This window comes from Xylaria bambusicola (assembly GCF_022495145.1).
Source record: "Xylaria bambusicola strain CBS 139988 unplaced genomic scaffold F5B22scaffold_5, whole genome shotgun sequence".
Classification (NCBI taxonomy): domain Eukaryota; kingdom Fungi; phylum Ascomycota; class Sordariomycetes; order Xylariales; family Xylariaceae; genus Xylaria; species Xylaria bambusicola.
Genome location: NW_025953558.1, coordinates 455657 through 483025, shown reverse-complemented (window position 1 = coordinate 483025; position 27369 = coordinate 455657). Strand labels below are relative to the sequence as shown.

General features: G+C 50.0%; 6 protein-coding genes and 1 non-coding gene across 7 annotated transcripts; 3 read left to right on the top strand and 4 right to left on the bottom strand.

Moving 5' to 3' along the window:
• Positions 1–397: 397 nt before the first annotated feature.
• F5B22DRAFT_642872 (uncharacterized protein) lies at positions 398–7522 on the bottom strand (the record flags this gene model as incomplete). Its single annotated transcript, XM_047978190.1, has 2 exons — positions 398–7150; positions 7352–7522. 2 exons carry the CDS (start codon positions 7520–7522, stop codon positions 398–400), a joined length of 6924 nt encoding a protein of 2307 aa, XP_047834476.1.
• A 5040-nt stretch (positions 7523–12562) lies between these two features.
• F5B22DRAFT_633877 (uncharacterized protein) lies at positions 12563–13750 on the bottom strand (the record flags this gene model as incomplete). Its single annotated transcript, XM_047976905.1, has 3 exons — positions 12563–12675; positions 12795–13584; positions 13649–13750. The coding sequence occupies 3 exons, from the start codon at positions 13748–13750 to the stop codon at positions 12563–12565; spliced, it is 1005 nt and encodes a 334-aa protein (XP_047834475.1).
• A 1337-nt stretch (positions 13751–15087) lies between these two features.
• On the bottom strand, positions 15088–16628 carry F5B22DRAFT_591927 (uncharacterized protein). The gene is made up of 2 exons (XM_047973882.1): positions 15525–16628; positions 15088–15433 (listed from the first exon to the last, which is right to left on the bottom strand). The coding sequence occupies exon 1, from the start codon at positions 16392–16394 to the stop codon at positions 16101–16103; it is 294 nt and encodes a 97-aa protein (XP_047834474.1). The 5' UTR covers positions 16395–16628; the 3' UTR covers positions 15088–15433; positions 15525–16100.
• An 852-nt stretch (positions 16629–17480) lies between these two features.
• F5B22DRAFT_t38 lies at positions 17481–17569 on the bottom strand. Its single transcript has one exon. It is a non-coding gene; the product is annotated as a tRNA-His (tRNA).
• Positions 17570–18257: 688 nt separating this feature from the next.
• Positions 18258–19946, top strand: F5B22DRAFT_415924 (Alpha/Beta hydrolase protein). Its single transcript, XM_047971590.1, has 2 exons — positions 18258–19239; positions 19310–19946. Exons 1-2 carry the CDS (start codon positions 18537–18539, stop codon positions 19573–19575), a joined length of 969 nt encoding a protein of 322 aa, XP_047834473.1. The 5' UTR covers positions 18258–18536; the 3' UTR covers positions 19576–19946.
• F5B22DRAFT_415987 (uncharacterized protein) lies at positions 19947–21077 on the top strand. Its single transcript, XM_047971591.1, has 2 exons — positions 19947–20424; positions 20487–21077. Exons 1-2 carry the CDS (start codon positions 20317–20319, stop codon positions 20760–20762), a joined length of 384 nt encoding a protein of 127 aa, XP_047834472.1. The 5' UTR covers positions 19947–20316; the 3' UTR covers positions 20763–21077.
• A 3511-nt stretch (positions 21078–24588) lies between these two features.
• F5B22DRAFT_415893 (uncharacterized protein) lies at positions 24589–27363 on the top strand. Its single transcript, XM_047971589.1, has 2 exons — positions 24589–25971; positions 26028–27363. Exons 1-2 carry the CDS (start codon positions 24810–24812, stop codon positions 27017–27019), a joined length of 2154 nt encoding a protein of 717 aa, XP_047834471.1. The 5' UTR covers positions 24589–24809; the 3' UTR covers positions 27020–27363.
• The last annotated feature ends 6 nt before the right edge of the window (positions 27364–27369 follow it).

The following is a 27369-nucleotide window of genomic DNA, read 5'->3' as shown; positions in this document are numbered from 1 at the left end:
TATCACGCTAGACACACAAGACATATACATGGATACAAATTCAAAACACCACACCACAAGTAAATGCCCCGCCGACCAACAATGTCGCAAACGACAGACAAAGAGGACCTGCCCTGCCTAAGGTAAGCAAGCAGATACTAGCAAGATAGGAACGCCGTGAAAGAATGATGATGATGTGTCTGTCTAATAGGGGTATTATATAAATATGCAGTGCAGTGCGGATGTGCAAAGTAGTCCGGTCGCCAAAAGACAATAATACAAATAACGCTGGAAAGCCGTAAACATAACAATGAGAAAGGAGAGAGAAGAAGAAAGAGCGCATTCTCCTTGCCCGAACTAGATCGCGCGTTGCGCTAGGTTAGATAGATAGATAGATGGATGGATAGGACCGTTCTTATTACGACCCCGTGAGTTTCCTCCACCAACTACTCCGGGGTGTCGCATCCATGAACATCGGCTCGCGCTGTGCTTGCTGCTGTTGTTGTGCCCTTTGCTGCTCCCCGCTGCCATCTGAGCCCATCCGTCGTTCTCGGCGGTCGCGTTCGTCGCGGCGTACGCGCCTTCGCTTCTGGTCTTCTTCGTACTCGCGGTTCGCTTCGCCATATCTTTCTCTCTCTCGCCGGCGGGCGGCGCGTCGAGCGGCGCGTCGGGCTTCTTCGTCGTCCGTCGGCGGAGGGGCGTCCGTCATTGGACCGTCCTCTGGGGGCGGACCTGCGTCTGAATGTTCTTTAACCCATGAACTTGTGCCAGAATGTGGCCAGGTTGGTGTCCTTCTCTTACCACGTTCGTCGTCTGTATGTCTCGAGGACCGCTCTCGAGGATACACATAGTCATCGCCCATCGGCGTAGACCGGGTGCGACCGGCTTTCTCGGCGGCCCGTCTGGCTTCGCGTCTTCGTCGCCGTTCATCGTCTTCTTCTGACCCCGCTTCCCCGTATCGCATACGTCGTCTTTCAGCCCGGGCAGCCCGACGTGCTTCTGCCTCTGCTTCCTCAGCAGCTGCGGCGTCTTTTTCGAGCCTGCGGCGGCGGCGGCGTTCTGCTCTCTCGGCTTCCCTCGCTTCGGCCTCCTCGTTTGCAAGGCGTTGGGCTTCACGCTCTCGTGCAGCCCTGCGCTCCGCTCTTCGGGCCTCTCGCTCTTCCTGTCTACGAGCATCTTCGTCCTCCTCTTCTTGACGCCTACGCCTCTCGCGCCGCGAATCTTTCGCACGCCGGGAATCTTCAGCCTGTTCTTGTTCTTTCATGGCTCGACGAGCGGCACGCCGGGCTTCGCGATCAGCATCCATATCTGGCTCCATTCCCCGTGTGCGCCTCGCTCTCTTATCGGATCTCCCCTCCTCTTCCGGCGCATGATATGTAGCCCGACGCCGGGGTTCGGGGCGGGGTTCAGAACGTGAATTTGAAGACATGAGGCCACCAAACAGGCCAGATATGCCCTTTTTAGCATTTGAGCTGGATCGTCGCAACGGCGTTGCGTTAGTGTGACCGTCCGTATCACCCATGAATACATCTTCGCTTGGCTTTGGCTGTTTCAAGTTAGCAAGACTCAATTTACCTTTGACTGTTTGTTCTACCTTTGATCGTTTACGCGCCGACTTGTCGGGGCTTGACGTAAAATCGCGCGTCTCAACCATGACGATATCGTCATCTTCGGGAGCGGCGCGCGTTCTTGAGGTTCTCCTACTGTAACTCCTGTCCACCCCTGGCGTTCGCGCCGCCCTCGAGGACATCCCAGGCATTTCTTCAGGAGGTGGCGACACAAGCCCACCACTCATTTCTACAGAATGGCGTCTTGAGCTTGATCTGCTCGTGTATTTGTCTCGTGTTGACATAGAGCGTGAAAGAGGGGGAGTGCTTTGGAAAACGCTGCTCATGCGTGGCATGGAAATTGGTGGACCCCTCCTGTCTTGTTGCTCTGCTTTATCAGAGGCTGAGCCTCTCGAAGATAGCTTTTCCTCTCTCTCTTTCCTGGACTTTCTGGCGTCGGATCTAGACTTTGATGGCCTTTTTTCTTCCTTGACTGGTGATGTCGCCCACGCACTCCAAGACGCACCACCATCACGATTGATTTTGGCTCGCTCTTTCTTGGAGGATCTGGATTCAGCAGCGGGCGATGGAGGCGTGGGAGGTGCTGGAGGCGCATCCGGTACCGCAGGCGGTGGGGGAGGTACAGGGGGAGGTACAGGAGGGAAAGCATTGCCCTTGTCCTTGGATTTGCTCTTCTTACTCTTCTTAGATTTCTTTTCTACTGGTGGCGAGAGGTCAATAATTTCAACAATTTCGTCTTCATCGACAGGAATATCGGCATCGTCATTTGGGAAGCTTCTCTTCGAGTCTTGCTCTGCCATCTCCATATCGATCATTTCTGCACTCTCGTCTTCGCCCTCAGCTGCATCGTGAAATGTTTCGTCTTCACGTTCATGGTCTTCGTCAGTCATGGGAAAACTGCCAGGAAGGTCGCTGTCTTTCGTATCAGACTGCGTTGCTTCAGGGACCACGTCAATTAGGTCGCCATCTAAATCATCCTCTGGTTCCGCCTCGAATTTCTTAAGCTGTTCAGCAACTTTACCTCCTTTGGTTTTCTTCATCGGCATCCAATCATCGACGAACTTTGAAAATGATGACGCGGGTACATCTGGTGTGGTATCTTCCAGAACCTTGGTTGACTCAGCAATTGTAATCTCAGTTATTGCCGATTTTGGGGGGTAAAAGGTGCTTACTGGTTCAGGATCTGAGGTGATCGGGGTTGGCTTGGCACCCCAGAAGGAGAAAGGGTCCGCCGCCGTGGGTTTGGGCTTCCTTGGGGGGTCCAGGCCCGCAAGAATCTCATCAGCTTGTTCCATGGTCAGGTCCACATTGTCAAGATCGAAATCGTCTTCATCATCCTTGTTGTCCTTCTTTTCCTCACTACTGGATTTGGATTTGGACTTTTTCTTGTCGGCTTTGGAGCTCTTCACGTTGTCAAAATCAAGATCATCGTCGTCGATATCCTTCTTCTTCTTCGATTTCTTCTCCTTCACTTTGTCGAGATCGTCTTCGTCATCCTTCTTCTTATCTTTGCTGCTAGATTTGGATTTCTTCTCCTTTTCATCAGATTTTGAGCTCTTTTTCGACTTTTTCTTGGCAGCAGCGGCAGCTTCGGCTTCCTGTCGCTCACGTTCAGCCTGTTCTTCAGCCTCGAGTGCGGCTTGTGCAGCTTCTTCTGCTTCTCGGGCGGCTTGTTCTTCTGCTTCGCGCGCAGCCTGCTCCTCTGCCTCGCGTATAGCTGCTTCCTCGGCTTCTTGCGCTTCTCGGGCTGCTTGCTCTGCTTCGTCCGTATCGTACATATCGTCTGCAGCCTCGTCGTCTTCTGCGATCGGAGTAACACTAATACGAGCGTTAATCTTTTCGAGAAGTTCGTCTAATCGAGCCTGATCCTTGAATTTCTTCTTTTTCCTCGCCTTAGCAGCCTGGAGTTCCTCAAGTTCTGCATCCTCTGCAGCTTCCTCAGCTTCCCGTGCTGCCCGTTCCTCCGCTTCACGGGCGGCAGCCTCTTCAGCTTCGCGTGCTGCCAATTCTTCGGCTTCACGAGCAGCTTGCTCTTCAGCAGCGGCCTTGCGAGCGTTGATCTTTTCCGTAAGTTCTTCAAGGCGCCTCCGCTCCCTTTTGAGCAGCTTCGTCTTTTGCGCTTTCTCTGTAAGCAATTCAAATTCTTCTTCTTCCACCTCTTCTTCCGTTTTGCGAGCAGCAGCTTCTTCTTCCGCCTCACGAGCGGCCTGTTCCTCGGCTTCACGAGCGGCAGCTTCTTCAGCCTCGCGCGCAGCTAATTCCTCGGCTTCGCGGATAGCCTGTTCTTCAGCTTCACGTGCTGCTAGTTCTTCAGCCTCGCGCGCAGCTTGCTCTTCAGCAGCAGCCTCATCGCCATTTTCTCCGCTTGCGCGAGCCTTGATCTTTTCTTCAAGTTCTTCGAGGCGCCTCCGTTCCTTTTTAAGCAACTTCCCCTTTTTGGCTTTCTTTGTAAGCAGTTCAAATTCTTCTGCTTCCGCCTCTTCCTCCGCTTCGCGAGCAGCTGCTTCTTCGGCCTCACGCGCGGCTTGCGCAGCTTCTTCTGCTTCACGAGCAGCCTGCTCCTCCGCTTCGCGGGTAGCCGCTTCTTCGGCTTCGCGGGCAGCTAATTCTTCAGCTTCACGAGCAGCTTGTTCCTCTGCTTCTCGTGCGGCTAACTCCTCCGCCTCCTTCGCTGCTTGCATTTCGGCTTCCGCCAAGGCCTGAGCAGCTTCATCACTGACCGCTGTATCAGCAGCAGCGGCAGCAGCAGCACGAGCATTGATCTTCTCGGTAAGCTCGTCTAACCGGTCTTGATCCTTTTGAGTCAGCCTCTTTCTCTTTTTTAGCTTTGTTTGAAGGGCTGCTGCTTCAGCTTCCTCAGCTGCAGCTTCTTCCTCGGCTTCTCGAGTGGCCTGCGCCTCAGCTTCGCGTGCTGCGGCAGCTTCTGCCTCTGCTGCGTCCGCTGCTGCTGCTGCTTCAGCTTCTCTAGCTGCCTGTTCTTCGGCTTCGCGTGCAGCTTCCTCGGCTGCAAGCGCAGCTTCTGCAGCTCCATCGTCAGCCGGCGGAGTAGTTTCTTCAGCAGCAGCAGCAGCAGCGCGAGCATTCTTCTTTTCAATAAGCTCATCCATGCGCTCTTTATCCTTTCTCGTGAATTTCTTCTTTTTCGTGGACTTTGCGGTGAGAGCTTCGAGCTCTGCCTCCTCAGCCTCGATTTCAGCCTTGAGCGCTTCAGCGGCAGCAGCAGCTTCTTCTTCGGCTTTGAGAGCATCAGCAGCAGCGTTGGCTTCCGCCTCTAACCGCAGTTTCTCTTCGGCTTCCTTGGCTGCGGCTTCTTCAGCTCGACGCTCTGCATTCTTCGTTAGCTCATCAAATCGCCTCTGATCCTTCTTGAGAAGTTTCTTCTTTAGACTCTTCGTAGTTAGTTCAGAAAGTTCTCGCTCTTCAGCGGCGATCTCAGCAGCCAATGCAATGGCAGCAGGATCTGGTTCGGGTTCAACATGCGGCTCGTCCCAGATATTTGGCTCTTCAAAAGTAGGAGGTGGTGAGGGTGCCGGCGGTGGTGCCGGCAGGGGTGATATCTTTCTCGAAAGACCCCATCCCCAACTTTCATCGTCATTCTTGGGTTCTTCAACGGGTTTCTCAATCGTGGCTGGAATGATGTTGCCGTCAGCATTAATTTTCTTAAATCTGCTAGTGCCAAATTTGTCCTGGAATTGGTCACCACTACCAGTTTCGCCGGGTGCAAGGGCCCCAGGTGTTACCGGTTCGAGGCCCGATTCCTGGTTTAGTTCATCTAGGGATGTTGTCGACATCTTACCATTTTTTACCAGTTTCTTAGCACCCCAATTGAGCCAACCCTCACCACTACCTTCGGTTGCCGGGGTTGGGTCTGCTGCCTTTTTTATTGTTTTCTTAGTAGCACCCCAGAAACTCCAAGCGCTGCTCGGCTCTTCACGCATAGGTGGCGGCGGGAGAGGCTCGGGCTCGGGCTCCGGTTCTAGCTCCGGTTCAGGTTCAGGTTGAAACTCAGCTACTGGTTCCGGTATGGGCTCCGGCTCTTTGACAGGTTCCTCCTCCAGTAATCCCTTTTTCTTTTTCTTCGCTCCCTTATCTTTCTTAGGAGCTGTGAGGGAAGTGAATATATCATCCTCTGCATGCTTAGTAGGCTCAGGCTCAGCAATCTTGCTTTTACCGTTCTTCTTGCTATTGCTGCTACCCCAGAATGTATCTTCTGATTCATCAGACTTCTTAATTTCTTCAAGTGCGCCCTTTTTCTTTTTCTTATCCTTTGTAGTCGTAGTCGTCGTACCCCACACGTCACCTCCCCATTCATTTTGTGGAGGGGCAGGGGCAGCAGCAGGTACAGGGTCAAGGGCAGAAGAATCCAGATCCAGAATGTCGTTTTTCTTCTTCTTCTTGGCCCCTATAGACCCCCAGAAATCATCGACCGGTTCTGTCTTCTCAGGCTCAGGGACCGAGTCCAGCAATGTACCCGCGCCTTTCTTCGCCGCCTTCTTAGCTGCAGAACCCCAACCCCAACCATCATCAATAGCAGTAGAGCCAGTGTCCTGGGTTTCAGCGGGTGGGTCGGTCGTCTCGGGTTCGTCCCAGATATTGGTCTTCTTCTTCTTTTTGCTGTCCTTCTTTGCAGTGGCGAATCCAAAGCCGAAGTCATCGTCTTTCTTCTCTTCGGAAATCAAGGGCTCCTCGGTCTTTGGTTCTTCTGCCTCATCGAAATTGCCGAAACCGAAGGTCGTCTTACCCTTTTTCTTTGGTTTGGGTCGGTCAATGCTCCAAGGACTAGAATCTAAGCCATCCTTCTTCTCCTCTTTAACTTCGGTCTTGTCAGCTGCTTTGGTACTAGACCAATCCCACGATGTGCCGGCATTCCAGCTGGATCCCCACGTACTAACGGTATTGGCCTTGGTATCTGTCGCACTGCTCTCAAAGTTGAGGCCCAGAGATGGGCCAGTATCATTCAATCCGATATCATCAAAGGCGTCAAACTTGGCTTCCCCTCCCAACAGATCGGTGGTCTCCTCCTTTTTGCCTTTCTTTTTCTTTCCCGCACTTGTGAAGGCCCCCCAACCGGCGTCGTCGTCCAGGCTAGGATCGCCCTTGTCGTCCTTTTTTTCATCCTTTTTGTCGTCTCCACCCCCTTTGCCTGCTCCAGCACCTCCTGCTTCGCCATTCGGTTCGCCACCACCGCCAGCCCCACCATCGTCGTTCTTTTCCGGCTGAGGTGGAGGTGGGGGGGGTGGTGGTGGAGGTGGAGCAGCGCCTTTCCCTTTCGTTTTCTTCTTAGCATGCTGAACAAATCCTTCCTCAGATGAGAAATCACAGTAAAAGTCGGGAATTAATGGATTGAACAGAGTATCTTCTCGCCGGCGTCGTGTTTGCGACGAAGTGGGGGGTATTGGGGGACAACCCTCTTCCTCAGATGGTTTGGGGAGACGCCGCTGCGCATATTCCTCTACGAAGGCCAAGCTGGCTATATCATCATACTCGGTGGCCTCCGTATCGCATGGCGCAGGTAATCGCTTCGATCGTTTCGGCGTAGGATCGGGTATCGTCAAAGGCTTGTGAGAAATGATACAGCAGCGCTGGCATGATGTATTGGGTACCTAAATACAATGTATTAGTTTGATATTCGATCCAGATGACGAAAGAAGACCATAGTCGTATAAGTTAGAGCAGAGAATGTAATAACCACGATCCTCAAATCCGCCTCCTTTGCTCGCCCTTCTCATGAGCCACGGAGATTGAATGACTTTCGGGTAGTGATAGCATGAGTTGATACAAGTAAACCGCAAGAGACTGCTCACATGTGTTCTTTGTAAGAGCCACTGCCGCGAGATAAGTGTCAATTGTGTCTCCAAATCGAGCTCATTCCATGGAAACGTCTGGGTGGCGCAAGGCAAGTTCGGTAGCCACGCAGACTCGCTCGTTGTCGCAATTGTAGAGACGAAGCCTGTAACAGCGGTAATAGCGGCCATTTTGAGAGATGAGGCTCGTCTAATCGGCAGAGGATATGAAAATCATGGACGCTAACGTATCGCCTCGGACGAGGGGAGGAGCGTAGAAAATAAAGAATGGCGCGCAGTGGGATATGGGAGCCAGAAAAATATTGCTGGGCTCGGTCGTAGAGGAAAAGGTAGATCGGCGCAATGATAGAAGGCTAGGTTCGAGACACCTAGATAGCGGCCACGACAACCACGATGGTCAAATGGCCAGGGATGACTATGCCACTAGGAATACCAAGCTAGACAGACGACGAGGCTTTCCATGCAGTATAGATAATTATCAACGTTTTCGACTAATCGTGGCATTAAATTCCCCTTTCTCGCAAGACCCAGCTTCCGTATCAATGCCAAGGAAAACGGGTTAAAGTAGGTATTGCAAAGTAAAATAACAACAAAAATAGAAAAAATAAAAATAAAAAAAGTAAATAAAAAAGAAACGGAGAGGCCAAGTAAGGGTGGACTTCTGCGCGACAAATGAGAAAACAGTGTTCTCAATTGCACGCGCAGTCGGAGGCTGCCACTGGTTATGGCAAGTTTGAGTACGTAGGGTGGCGTGTCTGTGTCTGTGGACCACAACGGGACTCACACAACAGCAACACACACAGACAGGTAGGGAACCATTAACCGTACAGCATACCACAGCTACAGTATTAGAGTAGCATACAGATACGGGATACACCGACTTGTCAAGTCAGGATTCCCCTACAGCAGCAACTGCAGATGCAGAGATGCAGTAAATGGTAGTAGGTAGTACTTCGTAGGTCCGTAGGGGTAGTAAGTAGGTAAGAAAGTAGGTAGTGTACGAGCCTAGTCTAAGCAGAGCCGTGTGGGATGATAGGATAGGAGTGTGTTATGTAGGCTAGACACTCAGCAAATGGCCAGGGAATGCAGTACGTAGTAAGTAGAGGTGGCGGTAGGTAGGGGTTGCTGGGGTGTGTGCCGCATCAAGACTGGTTCGACTGGCTCGACTGGGCTGCAGGGTCATCTGGGTCATCTGGCAGAAAAGACAAAAAAGCACGGTTACGAGCTGTGAGTGGTGAAGGGAGAGAGAGGGAGGGGGAGTATTCTGACTGCGATGGTACTATCTACAGTAGTATGCGTATATTACTACTACCTACCTAGGTAGTGTATCCCATGGCCATGCGGGTGTGGGAGCACTGAAGCAGCGAGAGCGAAGGGGGGGTGTTGTCTGCATTAATTGATTGATTAACTTGATTGATGGGATGGTTGTGCAAAAAACAACAACAGAAAAACGGATGCTTGAGATGGGTGTTTGCTCAGTTTGGTGTAGCCGGCCGGACTAGATTAAACTTGGGATGCTTGAGATGGCTGGTCGTTGCTGGGGTCGACGACGGCTCGTCACGGCCATTGGCCCGACGGTGATGCCACTACCGGTGGGGGCCTTCTAGAAACGGCAAAGGAGGGGACGGGAGGGGGCCGGCCTAAGTTGCTTTTGGCCGAGCTTTACTCTTTCTCTCTCTCTCTATCTCTCTGTCTTCTCTGGTCTCTACTCTACCTCTCTGCAGTCCGACGTAGTATTCCCTCCCTGAAGTGTACATACCTAGGTACTCTACTGTAAGTATCAGTGTGAAGGAGGGGGCTGGTGTTTCCTCTCTCGGTGGTTGTATCTACGAAGCAAGTAGTATTCTCGCCCTTGCCACCGTTACATATAAGCAACGCTGCAATAAGACTTTGACGATTCTAATTTCAGAGATCCCTATTTTTCGCTGCTATATAGCCCCCATCTGCCCCCAACCACGACTTGGTGACCGAGAGTAGCCATGATGACGATAATAAACAATAAACTGTACCGAGTTGCTTGTCCAGTTGAGCTGGTGTGGGCCTTGTGGCGGGAGGTTTAGGAACCTCGGAACCGATGTCAAAGCTTATACCTATTCCATACCGTACTTAAGCATATGACAACCGAGTATATCTCTCACGCGCGTACAGCTTTTGCTTCACATCTGGATACGCCCACTCTACCCGCCCATGTTTGTTTATCACAACAGGTAACACTGTGACATACCGCAGCGTGCATTAAGAGACGAGACGAGACGACTCGACAACGCAGCAGTACATACTTCCCAGTAGTATTACTGTATTTATGATCCATTCGCATACTGATACATACTTACTTACCTACGCCAGGATTTACTGAGACATCTATCAGAGCTAGCTACACACTTAGAATCACTCTTAGGCCCAGTTACCCCGCCATTGGGACCCCTTAACCCAAGTTAGAATGGGTGAAGCACTACTATAAGTACCTACCTATATACTTAGGTAATTGTCAGCCACAATGTCTGAGTACCCCTCCTGTACTCAAATACTCGATTGGGTTGTATATTGGTTGTAACATTGTGATCTCTCAGGCAGAGACAGGTGTCATCGCCTACGCCAGATACCTACTCAGTACTAGGTACCTATTCTCTTTCCTAGGTACAATGCTGCATGTATGTAGGTATGTACGTATGTACATAGAGTACCTAACCCAGACCAGCCCCCCCCTGGTCGCCATGTTTTCTCTCTTGACTCTAATTTACCCCTCCCTTTAATTCAGGTTCTATCAAGTACCGTATTCTATCTATTCTTCATGAGTTGTTGTAACTTTCAATTCAAGGTAATGATCTCGTGTGTCCCAAATCCCGGTCATCTCCAAGGTACCAGATGGTTTGTTTGTCAGTTATCCGATGGACGCCACGAATATCGCACAGCTAGCTAGCTGTCCCGACAAGTTCCCGTTGTTTCATGTGTGTCATGTACTATATAAAACTAACTACAAGTACCTACTCTAAGATAAACATACCTACGGTACCTTACCTCCATCACAACAGGCTTGATACAAGTTTAGACCAGAGGGTGTCGGGACAACGTGACTGTGCTCTGCACACCCCTTCCTCTTTCGATCCTGATCATCTTGCCCTCATCCGCTTCAAGAGCCAGCTTGACTCGTCGATTGGAGTTCGCTAGCATCGACCTGTGACAGCATGATGGACAGGTGCCGATACATGGAAAATGGGCAGCCATGCACCGATTAGCTTGTATCTGCTCCCTGTCCATCGCGTCACTGTTCTTCCACGTCGTCGCGGACCCATCATACTAACGCAGCACAGCACCAGATGCATCCTGCGGAGATTTGTACGAAGTATGTGGGCAGCTAAAACAATGCTGCACGTAGTAGTACTGCGATCGCTTACTTACTTACTTCCTTAGTACTCACTTGCAGTACTGTGAGTAGGTATGGCTACGACTACATGTACATATAGCTGCTGCAAGTCGTCGACAACAAGCTTTGCATTGCCTGCTGCCATGTTCGTGGAAAAGACAACACGCAATTGCTGATGCGTCTAGATTACGTACAGTAGTAGCACCTACCTAGACTTCCCGTGGTACCAGGCAGCTATTATTATCATCATTATTATTATTTCTACACTATCTGCGCTGGTCTGTATGTACTTACTCGCAGCCCGCATCGGCGGCAACTAAGGTACTCTACCCTCGTCCATGTCCAGTTTCGGGCAGATGGTCGCAGCCAAGAGGCAGAAAAAGGTGGAATGAACAACGGTGACTACTATGCTATGGAATACAGGCGGATCTTCCAATCCCAATGCCCCATGTCTCCATGCGAGATCCCACAACGTTCCGCCCCAAAACGGCATCGCGACCGCTTCACCGCTTCATTGCGCGCGCATCAAACCCTTACAGCGAAAAGGTTCGCGTCAGAAGCAGGTGAGATGGACAACCAATCGACACCCAACCGGCTGCCTTAGAACAACATTGGGTTGGCCCATCAGAATCATTGGCTTGCCATCATGAAAATTTTCTCAATCATCAAGTTTCATTGGAGTCAGCTCCGTTGGCTCGGTCAAATATCAGTTGATTAACGCATAATTTACGTCAATTCTCCCGGCACCGCAATCGGTAGGTAGGCAGGTAGGTAGTCACACATGACCTGCCAAGCCTGCTGTCCTTCCTCACTCCTCCGTCGGATACGTAGCATATTAAAGATAGATAGCTATAACACCATAGAGTCTCTACCTCGAGCTATCTGACTGTCAGAGATGAGTGAATGCAAGATCGAGTCACCTCATATCTGCAAGGTGGCGAAGATTACGCATCAAGTATCACCAGGGCCGTAATTCGGATATCGTATCTCGTGGATACTACCAGTCGGGGTCCATATATATCGGATCGAGCCCGACCCAAATCCCATGCAAAATGCTATCTTTCTCTCAGCAGCTATGTAGGAACAAATCCGATTGAGCCATAATAGCAGCGAGTTCGCAGACGCATCGAGTATCGTCGCACAATATTCGGGCGGGGTCACACAAGCGCTGCTGCTAAGTTTATCCACTTCAATGCTAACCTACCCTCGAAAGCGATGGCTATTATGCCATGTGCAAGACAAAGGGAAAGAGATAAGGAGAAAAAGATGAAGGGGAAGAAAACTCTTATGAACTGAGACACATGTGCTTCATCTCTTGTCCCTTGCATTCTTAAAACATCAAAGTTTAATTGGAGGCGCCAAACAGGTTTGGCCACAAGCACTCCTAGTTCTTTTGCAAAGCTCCCTCTCAGACTACGCGATCAACTAGCGTGCATAGAATAGATATAGCACCTCTATAATTGTATATTGATAGCCACAGAGTATGCTAGAAGACAGATAGTTAGTTATATGACTCGCCACGGTTAAGTCTGCAGTTCTATCTGTCCGCGACGGCTATGAGGTCCGTGTCCAGCGTGCCTGTCTGAGATGATAAAAACTCCGTACGTGAAGACTAGTAATTACCACCGCTCAGCGAATAGCTCTAATAGTAATTACTACGCCGGCCCATTTGGATAGCTCGCGCGCTTTAGGCTGTCTGTCCATCGACGGGGTACCGGGGCGCTCTTCAGCGATATTCAAGGGATCAGTTGTTCTCAGCTCCAAACGAATAATTACTGCGTAGTGCCTCACACATTACTTGTACAATAACACCAAAATATCACACGACTCTGTCTAAGGAGGCAAGTTCAAAGAAATGGTCGAATCTGCTCCTCGTTCCATTCCCAGAACTCCTTCGCAATACCAGTGCCGCCCTCAGCCTTGGTTCTCGTAGCTTCCTTCAGGTCTTTACGAGGTCGCACTATGGAATCCGATACGTTAGCCCTTCTTCTACGTTTTCATGCAGATGAGCAAGTAAGTAAGGTGTCTGAAGGGTAAAAAGGGGGGACAAGAGATGTCGCGAGGAGATAGATATCTTACTAAATCGACCAAAGGGCACAATCCAAGCACCGGATTTCTCCATGGTGACCTCAGGAGACAAGCCAGTGAACAACTCCGTATACGCCCCGTTGATAATCTCATAAAGGAAGAACCACTTCAACATCTTGCTCATGATATAAGTCTGGTTCCTCCAGAGCTCGGAGTCGAGATTCCCCGGGTTCAAGGAGACGCTGATCACCCCATCGGCCTTATACCGCCGCGCATACTCAGACCCTTGCAAGTAGTTCCCGGCCTTGCTGATGCCGTATTTCGTCAGCCACCAGAGATCCCGATGGTAGTCGAGGTTGTCCATAGGCACGCCTCCTTTCGGCACGACGGGGATCTCCCCGGCCAAGGACCCGACCCAGACGACTCGCGCCGAGCCAGGGCCCTCAGCTTTCGCAGTCGCTACGAGAAGGGGCGTGAGAAGCTTCGTGAACATGAATGTGCCGATGTTGTTTACGCCAAGCTGTAGCTCGTAGCCTTGGGCTGTTTTTGAAGTAAGGGGGTCGGGTTTCATGACGCCGGCGTTGTTGAACAGGACATCAAGTCGATTCTCTTGTCGGAGAATCCCCTCGGCTGAAGCCTTGATGGTGCTGAGGTCCGCTAGGTCAAGCTTGATAAACACCAAGGTGCCCTGGGAGTCAGGGACGCTGGCTTTAATTTCAGATATAGCTGCGTTGGCCTTCGCTTTTGACCGTGCGGTGATATAGACTTTGGCATGCTTTGAGTAGAGTATGCGAGCTAGTTCTTTGCCTAGCCCAGTGTTTGCACCTGTGATCACGTAGACCTCGAGTTAAGATTAGACTGGTGTTTCAGGGACGAGGTAGAATAGACGAGGACAGTCAGCGTACCTTCCCCTGTAGCCCGGGTAAATCTTGTTCTGTAAAGCTAGGTTTTGGCGGGTAGACTTGTGACAACTGCTCCCTGATGCTGGGGCTAGATTCTTGCGACATCGTGGAAAGAGCGCGCTGTGTCCGCGCTTCTTGAGTGTGGGAGGTTGTATGGCTTGAAAAGGCAGGAAGGAATCAAATGACCACACCTGTTGCGATGGAGATTAAGGAGATAGTCTAGCAGCGCCGGAGGCTGCTAAATATATTATGAAATGAATGACATCAATAAATGCGGCCTCGTGAGTTTCCCGCACCCAAGCTCTGAGATGATCGAGGTTCGGGATGATGTCACTCCATCCTGAGTACACGCGTACAAGGTGATTGCCTTACACTTCAGCCTTACGAAAGGCCATTGCAGGTTGTTCATGATCATTCAAAGACATACAGGCACTATTGGAAAGTAAGGTTATGCAGACTTCGCTTCATGAAACAAGAAAATATGACCTAGGTGGTTAGTCAGGGCTAGCAGACGAATTGTACATAGAGTCGAGTCAAGCCACCAAGGTTATGCAGCCCTAGTTGATCATGATATTCTGAATAGCTTCATATCTAAGCCCAGCTCTCTGCCCTTTTTATAATCCCCGGGCTAGGAGTTGGCAAATTGAAGCGTGCTGGGCTTCGCACTGGGAATTATATCACTATCTAGTATTATTCTGTTGTGACCGCTTGGTCTAGTGTTCATTCACATCCCATCTTTCAAGGTAGCTAGGCTGGTCTACCTATAAATAACACGGCCTTCCCAACCTCAAGATTCCGTCACTATGTCTCATATTATCATCCTTAGCTGAACAGTCTCACTTGGATAAAGCCGAAACTGTCTCTTGTCTGCCACCGAAGCCTGCATGTGAAACCCGTACCAGAGTTTTCAGAGAATTGGTCGTATGTAACACAATGCTAATGGGCTATCTAGTCTGCAACTGAATATCAGACACATGCAGTGATATCATAGGTAAACAAGCGCTCTGCATAGTACGGTAGATACGTTGGATATTTAGCCTACACTAGAAAGAAAAAGTATCTCGACCCTTCACTGCAACTTTGGTGTACACCAGAGCCACGATTAGGGAAAACGTCACCAAGGCCCCACCAGAAAGCCACCTGCTCATATCCTTGAGTAGCAGGTGTGGCACACTATAGGTATGGGTGTGCACATCTGACTTGGCCACCAACTTATGGCGTCTATGGCTGCTTAGAGATACCACCAACGCACTTTACTAATACACCTTCGTTTACGCACGACTTCAGATTACTTAGTTATCTAGGAACCCAATACAACGGGATCAGACTTGGTTCTCAAGGCTAAATGCACCCCCACGTCGGCGAATTTCAAAACCAGATCATCATCGTCGAGTTGTTCTCGAACGAAACATCTAACTCTTCTTAGACGGGGAAAGTGCCCTCGCGAAACGACGTCTATAAGATGTAGTAGACCCCTCGACAGGCGTGCAAGAGTCGTAGGACCCACAGTATCATATAACTGTAGTGAGATAATGTGCTCAGGAAGGAGTTGGTACAAAACATCGTCATCTTCTACTTGTTCATTCATACTATGATATATAAACAGTAAGTTGAGTGACACGTCTTTAAGGGCAGGAAATATTCTCAAGCTAGATGTTGCCTCTGAAAAGAATTTCTCATGTGTAACTCGAGCATCACGTAGGTCAAGCCGCAATGATGTGAGAGTTTCTTGATGTCTACCGAGATATTTCACGATGTTGGCTAGCTGTATACACTAGATGATTGAAGCTGAGTAAACCAAAGTTAGTAACAAGACCCATTAATGTATAATAGAGCGCAGTTTCCGGTCATGACTTCTACGAGATCGCTATCAACTTACTAGCATCGTAAATAAATGTCTGAAGATTTGAACAGCAGGACAGTACAGTAGTATCTCGAGATCTGACCCGCTCATCCCACTCAAAGTGACACTGATATTTCGTAGGTTCGGAAAAAACATACCCGACAATCCTAGCTGTCACCATTGTATGAGCAATACGAGTTGATGTCGAGAGTGTGCAACGAATTTAAATGCATCTCGAGTATACCACCCAAGCGGTTTCTTAAATTTGAGTTTCTCGCACATATGTCAATGGATTTTAGAGAAAGACGAGCACCGACAGCCGTCAAAGCTGACGTAGAGATGGGGCTTGGTGGTGTTGCCATTGTGAGATAAAGTCGAGACAGGTTGGGCAAAAAGGATAGGAGCATTAGCCACCAGCTCATCGGCTGCGGGGTGATACGGGCTTGAGATGTGCTCGGGCTAGTAAATCGCGGAAAGGCTCAAGAAAGTCTGTGAGATTGATACCGCAGATTTGTGCAGACTCTTCCAATACGGCCTCGACTCTGCCACTTTCCACACTGATGGGGCCTAGCAGTCCCTGAACTAAATCGGCGAGATCGCGGCGCAGTGTCACTATTCGGAAGAAGAAAATGAGCCGTCCAGTCCATTCATATCGCCGTGAAAGGAAAGAATCGGCTGAGCAAGATGTCGAAGTCTCCTTGAGACCAAGCAAGGCGAATGTAATGCTTGAAGATCCAAGGCATACCACGATGGCTGGTCATATTCTTGATGCTTGGTGGGGTAGTAGACTAAGGGCCCCCGATCTGGCTCGCGGCAGTGAAGGCAGATATTGCTTAGGAAAAGCAAAACGATCTCGGATGGAAGGCTGGAAAACACCAGCGAGTGATAGGGCTGGCTCAACTCCATAATTCCTCCCGGATACACGTTACTATTGAATCTAAGGTGGTGAGTAGGAGATCAATCGAGAGGTGTATACCATGAACGGAAAGACCCGATGCTCGATCTACGTTAGCTACATAAAACACGTCCTGATTTCCAGGTTTGCGAGTCCATCTGTGTTACACGCGTACAAGCTGTACGTGCAGTTCGCCTTGCACTTCGGCCTTACGAAAGGCCATTGCAGGCTGTTCATGATCATTCAAAGACATGCAGGCAATATTGGAGAGTGAGGTTATACAGACTTGCTGGCAGACCAGTTGTATAGAGTCGAGTTAAGCCACCAATAGCTGAGAAGGAGTTGATTGGTTAAGGACTCATGCAGCCCTAGTTGATCATTGTAATCTGAATAGCATCAAGTTCCAAGCCCGGTTATCTGCCCTTGTTATAGAGGCTGCTGGCAGCTATTCTATTTACGTTTTCAATGGCAGGTTTTTCTTACCTCTCTATCATGGACAGGCAGACACCGAAAAATGACGCCGTTAATCAAGTGATAATCCTCTATATCACTGGATTCTATACATGTATTCAAGTCACGTAGAACTGGCCGTCTCGGATGCTTGGGTAGCCATTGAAGCACTGAAATAAGGGGATCGCGCACTTCTGGCTGCATTCAAGTAGTTAGTACATCACTCCCTGTCTTCACAAGAGGAGATGACCTTGCTTAGTCATGAATAGAAACTCTATCAGCTCACGCTGGTTGGCTGATTGCCCGTTTTCACGCCCGAGGATGACTGGCCTTACTATTTGGGCCTTAACAGTATGTGAGGCTGCCTATCCTGCAGCCACAAGGGAGGATACTCGAGTAGTATTGTATATACGGGTAAATATCAATTGTTCAATATCGCTCTCTTCTGGGTGCAAGCCAGGTTGAGAAAAGCTTGCGCAATGGGAACCGAGCCCACAGTGTAGACAAGACAGCGTGATACCAAGAATGGAGCTTGGCTAGCGCAACAGTCATTGCGAATCAATCACACTGACTTGAAGATTACTTGAACGGAATGAAGAAAGAAGGAAAGAAAAGAATAGGGGAAAAAAAAAAGAAAAAGAATCTGATGGCGATACCAGGAATCGAACCTGGGTCTATTCGGAATTAAGCAGAAGATAGCCACAACGAATTGTACTAACCACTATACTATATCACCTCTTTTTGAAACGACGATTGTCGGTCCCAATTGATGTCGCCGAGTCAAGCAAAATAACATTATATATTATCATCACTATGGAGCTCAAACTAGTTGAGTTCGCCTTCAAAGAGAGCCCATATCATCATAACAACAATTTTGACTTGGTTTTTTTTTGTAGGAGGTCCTATAATGCTGTATGACATTCTATCGCGTCGGAATTTAGGAACAGATAGTGAGACAGTTGCCGACATGAGTCACTACGCCGACATATGAAAATCCAAGAAAGAACAAGGCTGTTCACGATGCTCAGATCCGGGGTCGGCTGACCAATCCGGTTACAATTAGGCTGTTCTGCAGTTACAAATAACCAGCCGCTCTTGCTAGATTTGGATGCAGCGCAGTTATCTCCGTCAGTTTCGGGTTTCACTGCTATAATCCTGGAATTGAAATGATTGCTCACCAACTCGCTTACGCTATAGTCGGAAGGATTGCATTGCTCTAAAAGCGAGCGCGCGAGCTCTTGTTCACTAGCCGCGCTTTTAAGCTATCTCCAAGCTTTGCTTATGTTACCAACCTCATATACGGTCGGAGTTAGCAGGCAAATAGCTCGTAGGATTCAGTTACGTGGACTGGAATCAGGCAGCCAACGCGACCAGGAGGACTTCAAACACCATGGTTAGCTAATCAAGATGTCGCAATGCCGTTCCGGGCAGCGGGGTATGAGGGACGTCTGCATGTGTGACTTCGTGCCATAGATCTTCATTGAGAACCATCCTGTTCACGTAAAGATCAATCAATTATATATAAGTAGAGAGAAATACCACCCTCCTGTATCTACCTTTTCGTTACCTTCATAAGAACAGGAATAAGAAGAATAACAACAAGTAACATTGACTCATTGGCTCATTGCAGCATTCGATCAACTCAACGAGACACCCCGGAATCCTTATATTCAACACCTGACCCTTTCAAAATAACTACCATCATGTCGTCTCTAAAAATGGATCCCGAGTGGGCGCCTCTTTGGAAGGTTTTCAGCTCATTGCCAAAGCCCGTGTTAAACGACGTCTATGATCTTCGTAAGGCCGCAAGCATGGGAATGGCAGCATCAACGGCCGCACTGCCTGTACGGACAGACATCGAGGAGACAAAACACACTATCCAGTCGCTCGATGGCAGCAACATCGACGTCCACCAGTTCGTGCCACCGGCAGCTGCCTCAGACTCCGCCACTACGCAGAGCGCTCTCCTGTATGTGTTCGGCGGCGGCATGATAGCAGGCAGCGTCGAAATCTGGCACAGACTGCTTCAGGACATTGCCCATAGAACCGGTATACAGGTCTTCACCGTAGACTACCGTTTAGCTCCCGAGAACCCGGCGCCCGCGGCCGTCGAGGACGTCTACTCGGCTGCCAAGTGGCTGCAGGAGAACGCAGCACAGTTCAACGTTGATCCCAAGCGCATAGTGCTGTACGGCGCGAGCGCGGGCGGAGGCATAGCGGCCGGCACAGCATTGATGGCGCGCGATAGAGGGGACCTGCCGCATAAGCTGGCCGCCGTGGCAATGGCTTATCCGATGCTGGACGACCGGACCTACTTGCCGGCCGATCACCCGCTGCACAACTACCTGATCTGGACGCAGCAGTCGAGCGATCTGGCTTGGCCTGCGCTCCTGGGCAAACAGAGAGGTGAGTCTGATCTAACATTGATTGCATGAACAGGAAGAACCGAGAATGCTAACAAGACGGAATGATTCAGAAGAACGCACGGATGAGAACGTCTCTATCTACGCCGCGCCAGCCAGAGCGAAGGATCTGAGTGGACTGCCGGACGTCTACATTGACGTCGGCGGGCTAGATTTATTCAGAGACGAAGATCTGCAGTTCGCCTCGAGACTCCAGAGCGCGGGCGTCCACGTCGAGTTCCATCTTTACCCTGGTGTTGCGCATGGATTCGACTCAACAGACGTAAAGGTTGCGCAGGAGGCGAGGGCGAGCCGGACGAGATTTTTGAAGTCTTATTAAGATGGGTGTTAGTACCTAGGTAGTTTAAGGCTATTATTATAAGCGAGTAATATCACTTTAAACGATGGGTTGCCATGTGTTTCTGGTTCTAATTGAAAAGGGTCGTGAATACATGTTTTATGATTGGGTATCATGGAAGACGTGGCCAGGCGCTATGAGGGATGATATCAATCTTATTACTTTTATGTTATCGGGTTTACGATAAATACCTACAGTAGGTTAGTGTAGGTAGTGACTTGCTAGCCCCATGCTGTTATCACAAAGAATTCTAATCACGTAGTTCATCACTCTAGAAACGTTTATTAGTCAAATCATGATGCGTTTGGCATAGATAGGAGCAGAATAGGAGGCATGAACGAAATCCGAACCATCCTTTTCAATAAAAAAACCCCTGCGCAAATCCAGGAACAGGAAGGCCTTACGTATATGTATGCGCATGAATAACCAGGTTCCGGGGCCTAACAGCGAACGGATGACGATATTCAATGGGCGATCCTCGTTCCTGAAACGAGGATCGGCAGACCAGCTCCTGCCTGTCAAAAGTCATCCCCTGCGGCGCAGATCGCTCGATAAACGACTTAAAAAACGAATATAAATGAAGAAAACACGCCGTTTTCGACATCGCCATAGATATGTGATACCTACTTAGATAGGCAGATTGGCGTCTATCTGTCTGTCTCGATTTTCCTCTCGAATCCGCGCCAGTCACCCGCGTATTACTGCTCCGATACGTCAGCCAAAATGAAGCTCACGATCCAGATGGGCGCATTGCTCGCCCTCGTCTCCAGCCAACTTGTCCACGGCTGGAACGCAACGATCTACGACTCGGGCAACTGCGCAGGCAACCGCGTACGTTCATTCAAACTAATCGTTAAAGGGGTATTGTCTAACCTAGAATAATAAAAAAACAGTATCATATCTATCCGTTGACGCAGTATACCAAGTACTTTGAAATGGACGGCTCTTGGGGCGCAGAGATAGACTGCACCTTCGAGGACATAAAGAACGGCACTGCTGGCCCCTGTAAAGACCAATTCCCAGTTGGAAAATCGGTCTTTACCTCTGTTGGTTCTTGCAAGACGTACTCGGGTGGACACTCCAGCGGCGAGCGCGAAGCGAGCCAGAAGGAAGGCGAGTGCAAGACGACGGGTTTCTCCATTCGCTCGGTGGTATGCTACGATGGATGATGTCGTGACGGTTAGGTGAATCAATTGATCGTCCGGGTGAGGCCGCCGATTGAAGTTCACGCTGAGGAACAGACGGCACACATACGCTGGGGAGGCGGAGGGCGGTTGAAATACCACCTTCTTATTATGCCGGAACACACCTTTCAGCTAGACTGGGAATCGGTCTTGTCTAGCTGGCATCGTATCGACGAGGAATGCGACGGGGGCAGAGTGGGATCTTGTGTTCTGATGTCCGCCAGAAGCTGACGTCTGCATCACATCGCTTCTTTCTTCTTTCTCCGGGTGTAACGAGCTTGAAACTCGTAGCTGCAATACAGGATCACTGCAACCACGGGCATGTGTAGGTATGCATACCTAGGTGCCGTGCCGCATGGATGTGTATACATGACTCTTCCGAATTAGCACCACCCATGATCTGTGATTTGTTAAGCCACTTCGCGACATAACCTCTACCCTGAACCGGCTTAGGTAACATCAGGCAGCCGCTTTAGCGATTTCCGAGTGTTACACGTACATGACCGACTCACATTCGCCCACTGGATGGTCTAGAAAGGGCGTCCGTCGTTGCAATGTTCCATGTGAACCATGTCCCGTTGTTCGAGAAAAATGAAAGGGTTACGACCTAGACGATGAGGCGTCAGGGCTGTGCTGTCCAAAACCCTGCATGCAGTTCCGCTAAACGCGCTCGTAAAAATCGAACCTGCGCGACAGCCTCACTGCACACGTCATTGAACATATCCAAGGTAGGTATACCACCCTTTGGTAAGTGCTCAGCTAAACGATGGCCCGCCTTATAGGGTGGCTTCATTTGCTGCTCGCCTACAAATCCAGCGGTGAGTTCAGTTGTGAGGCGCTCTACGCACAGTTGCCCGATCGAGCGATTGATGATGTTGCTGAGTGCATGCATGGGGCCTTGGGATGGAAGACCGGCACAGTCTCATGCTGCACTGTTACAGTACGGGGCGGGCCGCCCTGAATGACTAATACTTATTATCATCATGTAGGTCAGAAGCGAAGTATTCTACTGTCCCTTTTCTGAAAGGGGGCTTGTTTGAAGATGGGACGGTATGGCGTATGGCTGTGGATGGATAGCAAAGGGCATTTTTACCCCCGCTCCCTCACGGGCTATAGTCAGGTCTCTAGTCATCTAGTCACAACAGGTAGACTCGAAGCGCAGGGTTTCGTCCAGCGTAAGCCACCTCGGTATCTACTGTAGGGTAACTCGGGGTGAGAAACGATAGGGTGATCTGGCGTGATGCAACATAGTACCGACAGCAAGGCGGCGCAGCTGGCAACAATAGTTATGGCATTTAAAATCCCAGAATTCTTATAATATCTTACCTACCTAGTAGCCTACCTAGTATTTGAATATGAAATATGAGTGAGTAGAGTAGTACCGGCCAAATACAACTAGCTAGGATGTTCTCGAGATGTTGTGGTCTAGCCAAGGCGAGGTCAGTTCAAAGTGTCGTATCGGGTACCGACGGACGAGGCATACTGAGACATACATACTACATACTTAGGTAGGTACCATGTAGGTAGCTGTCCACCGGATGTTGGATGGGCAGCATGATATTGTCATAAGGTTACGCCCTGAGGCTTTCCTCCAGGGCTCACACAGGCAAGAGGACGGAACGGAAACTTTGCCAGTTCGATGAGTAGGTAGGCATCTTCACCAATTTCCATCGTGACGAGATATTTGGATAATGAAAGGGGCCGTTCCTGATGATTCTGGCCTACCTACCCACATACCTCGGCAGCAATTCAAACATGCGGGGTGTTTCTATCTAGGTTAGGTAGGTAGGTTTAGCTATCATGTTGAAGTAGTGTAAGCTTAAAGTCACCGAAGCATGTGAAATGCAATTCTAAGGCTCCGAGAGAGAGAGAGAGTATAACTGTATAAGGCAGTGCAAATAAGCTTAAAATGACCACTTATACGAATATTTGATCAATGGCGATGGTATGAGGTAGTAGTAGGTACCTGTATGATCATATCAGAGCGCTCTGTCACCGTAGGGCAGATTAAGGCCGGGGTCCTACTGTAAGTACACTACTGGAATCCTCCTAGCGGCAGTGGTTGGTCCCTTATTGGGCCTGCGGGGGCGAGCGCCGTCCAATCTCGACAAAGGAAGCCCGCAGTGAGTCCGAACTTCTCCCTATAGGGCTTCGATGTTTTCCGCTCCCCTCATTCCCCGAATGCAATCCCCATAGCAATGAAGTAGGTACTTACCGTAATTGTCCAGCCAGTTAATTGTTGTACATAGTAGGTACTGTATAATATCTTATATGTACCGAGTCGATTTACATCTCTCATCTACAGTTGTGGGACGATTGCCATCGTGATTGTCATCTCAGCATTTTCATCGTCTTTGTCCTCCCCGACTCCTCGAATCCTCTATTTCGGAACTACAAAGTCGTCACCATTTGTCAAAAACAAACAAACATTGCTACATACCTTCATAACTAATACCAGATCCAAACTGAAGGATCGGCGCTTAATAGTGCTGCATGACAGTGGCCGCCCTCTCACCTCTCTGCTCACGCCAACAGTCTGATCCGTCCGCCTCTCTCTCGCCTCTCTCTCTCTCTTACCCGCTGCTCATCCTGGGGCCCCCACCACCGGTCCAGTACTTAATCTATTTTAAAACGTCCAACAAAGCTACTTAACACGCTACCTACCTACTACTAAGTATATACTACTTGTTGTATATTTCCGTGGTAGGTACGCATAGAGGCAGACAGCATAAGGTAGGGTAAGATACCGGACAACTGTCCCTACTAGTGCCTGTTTCTGCATTTGTTCGAAACATCTACGACGTACTTGAGTACTTGACATACGAAGTATACGATAGATAGTATATCTATCTGTCCAGCAGACAGACACTTACAGCTGCAGATAAGCTCACGGCTAGCGTATTGTCGTTGTCAACTCATCATCACATACCTACCCGCTGATACCACGCCTGGCATAGCCTCGTGCCATTTGTCTTCCCGGATACGTACTTAAGTACAGTGGTCTATCTATTGATCTATTGACCTATTGACCTATTGACCCTGCTCCACTGCTTACACGAGCCGTACCAAAAAAAGATCCGGTAAGGAAACGAGAGGAAAAAACACGAAAGAGACGAATGAGGAGAGAATAGTGGTTAAGAAACTACCTACCTAGGTAGTTAGCTAGTGGGCGGTTCACTGACCGCTTTACTTTTTACAGTACTGCTTCCTATTTTCTACTTTACACGAGGAGCACTCTTCCAGCCAACAAGACAATTCCTAAGAACAGAACAGAACAGAACAGAACACCAGCTCAGCGCGGCAAGTCAACTGATCCTGTTGGTGGTGCCTCCTCTACGTTGCAGTTTGCACTACCTACAATAAAAATAATAGCAACCTAAATCAGACCAGACCGGACCGGACCAGACCAGATCAGATCCAGCAAATAAGATCCCGCTACCCTTTTCTCGCATTGGGCCCCACGTCCCCTCACCACCACCTGGGCACTTCGAGTCAGCGCCCATTCGCCCTCGCTTCTCCCCTTGTGTTTCGCGTCGTTTGGGAAAGGAAACTCTGGCGATACAGACTGGTGTATCAGCATCCTTTAGCATATACCTCACCTGCTAACTGAGCAGCACACGGCCGGTGGTGCAACTTGCAACTGGCAACTGGCAACGTGCAAAGTGGCCCGCGGCCTGCACCTTGCCTTCTTCAGTCTTTGATAGCAGAGCGGAGCGCATTGCCGCCCTAGTCCATCCCTGGCGACAGCTTCTCAGCTTTCCATCTCCCTTCCTATTGCCCTTCTCATTCCAGTCCCCATTCTTGCGCTTCCCTGTGGACGTGTCTCACGTTGGAAGATCCGACCCTGGCAAGCATTGTTGGTTGGTCGGTCGCGACGCTGGAGTCGTCAGATCTGCTTTGAGCACAGCCCCTTTCACCTTACTTCTGCCGGCGCTGCGCCACTCTGTTAGGCAGACTGCCTTGTCAACCTTGCGAAACTCGACGTCGACATTTCTAAAGACAGAAACAGCAAACACGCTCTGTCTCTCACCCATGGATCAACAGCCTGCCCAACCCGTGACGCCGGCACGAGGCCGGTCCCCGTCCGCGGGGCACCAACAGCCTCATATAAGAAATAGTCACTCGCCTTCGCCTCATCCCTATCAGTCCCCAGACGCCTCTATCGGCCTCGGTATCGGCCTCGACCCCTCGTCAGCTCCCAACCCTCAATTCACTCCAGACAGCTTCGGCGACTTCAACGGTAGCGACAGTCGCTTCTTAAATACATCGCAGCCTCAGGTATTCCCACAACAAGGTGCGACCGACTCGATATCCTACGATCCGAACCAGGGCTTCGCTCAAACACAGGCCAGCTTTTCGCAATCACTGATGACGGCTGATTTCAACCCCGGCGCCGACTTTTCTTTGTTCCCGCCCGTTACGCAGGCCGATCAATACAGCGCGACGCAATTATTTGGCGATATCCCTCAAAACAATCCTCCAAGTCTTAATCCCAATGATTTGGCGAACATGACCTCTCCACAGACGCACCACTCCCCTACCCCGCCTCATCTACTAAAGCCTGAGCCGGGTTCGACACACCATTCGCCCTCGTTCCCACAACAGCAATTCTCTTCTCCTCCGGGCCATTCAAGACATACTTCGTTAGGCCCAGAGGCCGCCTTGCTTCCTGGTCAGGTAGACTGGACTCAGGCCCAATTCCAAGGCCATCGTAGAACACCTTCAGACTACTCCGACGTATCCTCCAATGCGGCGTCGCCGAGTTTAACGGCCCATGACGGATTCGATCACCCTGAACATGGCCACTCGCCAATGCAGCGATCTCAGGACAGCTTTTATGATGGTGTCATGGGACTAGGGAACTTCAGTATATCAGATGCCAATCGCAATAGCCGTAGTCCGTCACATAGTCCACATATATCTCCTCGAATACTCCCCCAGATGCCTGACGCTGGCCAATTAAATCAACCTATGATGCTAAACGCGGGCTATGGCGTTCCCCCGGTTAGCTATTCTCTACCATCAGAAGAATTTCCAACACTACAAGCTGAGATGCCCATGGAACAACCGATAACCCAGGGAGGATTGGCGCCACCCTCAATTAACATCGATTTTGCTCCTAATGCTAAGCAAAATACCTTTGAGCCTCTGAAACCACCTATGGATGAAAGTTCACTGACTCCCCCTGATAGAGGTATTACTGCATGAACTTAACTATATCTCGAATTTGACTGACTAACATCCATGTAGGCCGGCCAAGATCACGGCCACGGGCCGCTACTGATTCAATGTACAGCGGTGTCGGCGGTAACTCGCGGCCTCAGACGCCAGGGAGCCTTTCACCACATTTGGGTGCTGATTTGGCGAACCGTTCACGATCTGGATCCGAGTCATCATCTAGGTCTCTTTCCCCACTCGCCCCAGGCGACAGGTCCGGTAGCGCAAATGCCGCCTCTCGGCGACGTGTGTCCATGTCTTCGGTACCTAACAACGTGATTGCGCTTCGACTGGCAGATCCGGAATACCAGGCCGCCCAGGACAGCGGCAACACTAAGAGGGTTCAGAAACACCCCGCGACATTCCAATGTACGCTTTGCCCGAAAAGATTTACCCGAGCCTATAATCTTCGTTCACATCTACGTACTCACACGGATGAGCGGCCATTCGTATGTACGGTATGCGGCAAAGCTTTTGCCCGACAGCATGATCGTAAGCGTCATGAGGGCTTACACACGGGCGAGAAGAAGTTCGTTTGCAAAGGTGAATTAAAAGCCGGTGGACAATGGGGCTGTGGCAGAAGGTTTGCCCGCGCAGATGCGCTAGGTCGTCATTTCCGGTCTGAAGCTGGCCGGATATGTATCAAACCCCTTCTAGACGAGGAAATGATAGAGCGACAGCGTGTCTGGCAGGAGCAACATATGCAGATGGCCGCCGCACAAAACATGGCTCAGCAACAGGTCATGATGGATCCTGGCGTCTATCCTGGCATGGACACGAGCGCATTTGGTTTACCGGCCGCGCTGTTGGCACAATACCCTGCTTTAGCCCAGATGAATTGGAGTCAAGGCGACATGGGCAATGTGGACGACGAGATTAGCGGTCGATCCAGTTTCGACGCCTCCGATTATGATGATGGCGAGGAGGCTGGCTATGTTAGCGGGCCTGGGACAGGGTTTGGCGAAGGTGGAGGCCAGCAAAACTTTGGAGAAATGGGATACGCTAGCGATTATGGCGGGCGTTGATTTGTATAGCTGTATTTTCTATCCTTCCTTTCGTGACGATCATTGGCGTTTTAACGGTCTTGGATTTGATGAGCGATGCATCATGATATATACAATGGGCCATATGTAGACTAAGCTATTGGGTAACCTATGAGCTCTCTTATTGGCAGAAATGTCCACATTATAGACGGCAGGCTAGATACCACTTCATTGAATGAAATATCCCAGAGTTCTCATCATGTCTCAGTATTTTCAAAACTTGTAATCATAGACTGTCCCGCGATGTGCAGGGGGGAATTATTTGACCCACCGGAGACTTAACGTTTCTTCGGAATGACTTCTTGCTCTAGCTAAGCGGCAAAGCCTCGTCG

What these genes read in the sequence shown, in the direction of transcription:
- F5B22DRAFT_591927 (XM_047973882.1), bottom strand. Translation starts at nt 16,394, where the DNA reads ATGGAGTTGAGCCAGCCCTATCACTCGCTGGTGTTTTCCAGCCTTCCA.
- F5B22DRAFT_415924 (XM_047971590.1), top strand. Translation starts at nt 18,537, where the DNA reads ATGTCGTCTCTAAAAATGGATCCCGAGTGGGCGCCTCTTTGGAAGGTT. An exon ending in GCTCCTGGGCAAACAGAGAG is followed by an intron (nt 19,240 to 19,309) that starts GTGAGTCTGATC and finishes GGAATGATTCAG; the next exon opens with AAGAACGCACGGATGAGAAC.
- F5B22DRAFT_415987 (XM_047971591.1), top strand. Translation starts at nt 20,317, where the DNA reads ATGAAGCTCACGATCCAGATGGGCGCATTGCTCGCCCTCGTCTCCAGC. An exon ending in GCAACTGCGCAGGCAACCGC is followed by an intron (nt 20,425 to 20,486) that starts GTACGTTCATTC and finishes ATAAAAAAACAG; the next exon opens with TATCATATCTATCCGTTGAC.
- F5B22DRAFT_415893 (XM_047971589.1), top strand. Translation starts at nt 24,810, where the DNA reads ATGGATCAACAGCCTGCCCAACCCGTGACGCCGGCACGAGGCCGGTCC. An exon ending in ACTGACTCCCCCTGATAGAG is followed by an intron (nt 25,972 to 26,027) that starts GTATTACTGCAT and finishes ACATCCATGTAG; the next exon opens with GCCGGCCAAGATCACGGCCA.